This window comes from Miscanthus floridulus, unplaced genomic scaffold (genome assembly GCF_019320115.1).
Source record: "Miscanthus floridulus cultivar M001 unplaced genomic scaffold, ASM1932011v1 fs_344_1_2, whole genome shotgun sequence".
In the NCBI taxonomy this organism is placed as follows: Eukaryota; Viridiplantae; Streptophyta; class Magnoliopsida; order Poales; family Poaceae; genus Miscanthus; species Miscanthus floridulus.
The window spans coordinates 1-3,630 of NW_027096621.1; the positions used below are offsets into that span (position 1 = coordinate 1).

Here is a 3,630-nt window from a genome sequence, read left to right on the forward strand (position 1 = left end):
TCGTTTCAACTGAATTGACTTATAAGCATGGCTGAAAGTACTGCTGACTGATTTAGTGTGAGAGAAAAATAGTATTTAAATATGTTGAATATTTTTTCTCATAACAAATCAGCCTACGGTATTTTCAACCATAGTTTATTAGCTTAACGAACAGGGCACATCTGGATACCAAAGGAGCGAAGAAAACTGCGCTCACTTTATATATGGAACGCAGCCACCGGATGAGGAGTGAAAATCATGTCGACATCGTGACGGCGACGCGCGCACCGGCCGGCGGCGGTCCTATTCGTACTCACTTCTCCTGCCGTCAGCTTATGAATGCCGATCAGCGGCAGCGCCCGTCGAAGTCGACCCCCAACCCAATCCTAGGTTTGGTGCTGCGAGGAACGGAAGCCCATATCCGCACAAGGCCCGGAAGAATTTCACCAGCGGGGCGGCGAGGCCCAAAAAGAAGCCCAGCAAATTTGAACCCATCATGAGTTCCAGCTGGCCCGCTACAGGTAAAGTATAGCCCCCTCTGCTCCTCAGTTCCCCTGCAGCTGCCGGGTGCCGGACTGGCCGCTGCAGCAGAAGCCGCTCCGCCTCCGCGCCGCCGACGCCAAATACCCGCGAACCACCGTCCCCCTCGCGATCGCGCAAAATGCCGCCCAAACCCGCGCCCCGGCTCTTCCAATACATCTCCAACAAGTCGCACAAGCCACCGCCTCCGCCGCCGCCGCCGCCTGCCGCCACATCCGCTGCCGCCGCCATCCACGACGGCCCCGCGTCCGACGCCGACGCCGGCGAGGTGTACCGCATCGTCACGTCCGCGGCCACGCCGTCCGCGATGGAGTCCGCGCTCGCGGCGTCCGCCGTCCCGCTCTCGTCCCCGCTCCTCGACGCCGTCATGCGCCGCTTCCGCTTCGCGCACGGGGACCCGCTCCGCGCGCTCTCGCTCCTCTCCCTCGCCGCCGACCGCGGCGGCGTTGCGCCGTCGTTTTACGCCATCGACACCGCGCTCTACGTGCTCGGCCGGGCCCGCCGGTTCCGGCACATGTGGGACCTCCTCGCGACCACCCGCCGCATCTGCCCGGACGCCTTCACCCCGCGCACCGCCATGATCGTCCTCGGCCGCGTCGCCAAGGTCTGCTCCGTCCACGAGACCGTCGCCTCCTTCCGCCGCCTCGCGCGGATGTTCCGCGCCGTCGACCCGGCCGGCCTCTTCAACGCGCTGCTCCGCACGCTCTGCCAGGAGAAGAGCATGTCCGACGCGCGCAACGTCTTCCACGCGCTCAAGTACGAGTTCCGGGTGAACCGCCACACCTTCAACATCCTCCTCTCTGGCTGGAAGTCGGCCGAGGACGCCGAGGCGTTCGTCGCCGAGATGCGGGAGCTCGGGGTGGAGCCCGACCTGGTGACCTACAATAGCTTGATCGATTGCCACTGCAAGAACCGGGACGTGGAGAAGGCCTACAAGCTGCTCGACGAAATGCGGGAGAAAGACATTTCCCCTGATATTATCACTTACACAAGCTTGATTGGTGGGCTGGGGTTGATTGGCCAACCTGACAAGGCAAAAGATTTGCTCAAGGAGATGCATGAGCTAGGGTGGTACCCAGATGTCCCTGCATACAACACAGCGATAAGGAATTTTGTTATAGCAAAGAGGCTTGGAGATGCATTCGCGCTGATGGATCAAATGGCCTCAAAGGGACTGATGCCGAATCCCACAACTTATAACCTTTTCTTCAGGTGCTATTACTGGGCTTTCGACGTTGGCAGCACATGGCGGTTATATGAGCGTATGCGGTCTGAAGGATGTTTCCCAAACACGCAGTCTTGCATGTTCATTATCAGGTTGTGCCACCGGTACAGGAAGGTGGTACAGGCACTTGAGCTATGGAGTGATATGGTCAGCAACAGGTTTGGATCATTCACGCTGGTGTCAGATGTGCTGTTTGACCTGCTGTGTGATGAGGGGAAGTTGGAGGACGCTGAGAGGTGCTTCTGTCAAATGGTTGAGTTAGGGCAAAGGCCCAGTAATGTTGCGTTTAGAAGGATAAAGATACTTATGCAGCTTGCCAAGCAGGAAGAATCAATTGCCAGGTTAACTGAAATGATGGCACAATTTGGTCGACTGGCACCTGAAGATTGTCAAAGAGTCCAACACTCTGTTGAAAGCAGGCCTAGCAATGGTGATGCAGCTGATGCTGATATATCGAGAGCAGCTTAGTGCATACATTTGGATGATGACGATCGTGAATTAATGGCAATAAATTATTTTGTTGACTAGATCAACACTTATGGATTTTTCTGAGTTCTGTACTCCGATGCCTTCCCTGAAAGTTTTCAAGTTTCAAGATTCATCCAATGGTTGAGCTTTGGAGTGATATTGTCAGCAACAAGTTTGGATCATTCATGTTGGCATCAGATGTGCTGTTTGATCTGATGTGTGATAAGGGGAAATTGGAGGACGCTGAGAGGTGCTTCTGGTTGAGAGCAAAATCCCAGCAATATTGCATTTAGAAGGATAAACATACTTATGCAGTGCGAGGAGACCGCGACTCGAACTCGGGACCTTCCGGTCACAGGCGGTAAAACTCTACCGCTTGCACCAGGCCCGCCCTTCGATCACGAGCTAGTGTCAAAAAAAAAACTGATCGACAAAGTACTTTGGATATTTCTGAGTTCTGTACTCGGGTGTCTTCCCTGAAAATTTTCAAATTTCAAGAATCAAGATTTACCTTGCGCACCAAAACTTACTAGTCATGTTGCTCTGGTGTTGCTGACAAGCTAACAATGACATATGCCCCTGTTCGCTTGGCTGATAAGCCATGGCTGAAAGTACTGTTGGCTGATTTGTTGTTTTAGAAAAATATTGTTCGTTGGCTGAAAAAGTACGGCTTATAAGCCAAGCGAACAGGGCGATAATTCGTTACTCCAATTATATTATAATAAATATATCATCAATGCCATGGATTCTTTTTACCAAAGATCCATTTGATGGATGAGCACTATAGCCTGCTTACTAATAATAAAAAAAGGGTGTACCTAGTGCAGAGAGCTCCCGCTCTATGCAGGGTCTGGGGAAAGGTATTAGTGGCAAGCCTTACCCTCGCCTGTGCAATGCGAGGAGACCACGACTCGAACCCGGGACCTACCGGTCACAGCACTATAGCCTGCTTACTATAGCCTGCTTACTAATATGTGAACTATTTGAGCATGTTAAGTGGAGTTTCATTCAGTTTCCAATACGTGCTTACGATACCCTTTTTTAGGGACCAGTCTCCTTTGAAGCTTATGAGAGAATCTGGAAATCCTAGGCACCCTCAAATGCAGATTTTTTATGTGGCTACTTGCTCACAACAGATAGATTGGCAAGAAGGGGGCTCCCTCATCTAGAACAGTGCCTTCTCTATGATCAACAGGAAGAAAATATTCAGCATCTGCTTGTGGGCTGTGTATTCTCAAGAGATTTTTGGTTCTCCCTCCTGTTGCATTTTGGTTTTGCATCACTTACTCCACAACCTTCTCATCAGTCCTTCGATGAATGGTGGAGAAAGGTGGATAACGGCCCTGTTCGCTTGTCTTAAATTTGGCTTGTTCGGCTTGTTTTTTCAGCTAGAACAGTGTTTTTCTCTCACAACAATT

The 3,630-nt window shown here is 51.9% G+C and overlaps 1 protein-coding gene across 1 annotated transcript; it reads left to right on the forward strand.

Moving 5' to 3' along the window:
- Positions 1 to 562: 562 nt before the first annotated feature.
- LOC136531430 (putative pentatricopeptide repeat-containing protein At1g02420) lies at positions 563 to 2,818 on the forward strand. The gene has a single exon (XM_066524089.1). The coding sequence runs from the start codon at positions 641 to 643 to the stop codon at positions 2,210 to 2,212; it is 1,572 nt and encodes a 523-aa protein (XP_066380186.1). The 5' UTR covers positions 563 to 640; the 3' UTR covers positions 2,213 to 2,818.
- The last annotated feature ends 812 nt before the right edge of the window (positions 2,819 to 3,630 follow it).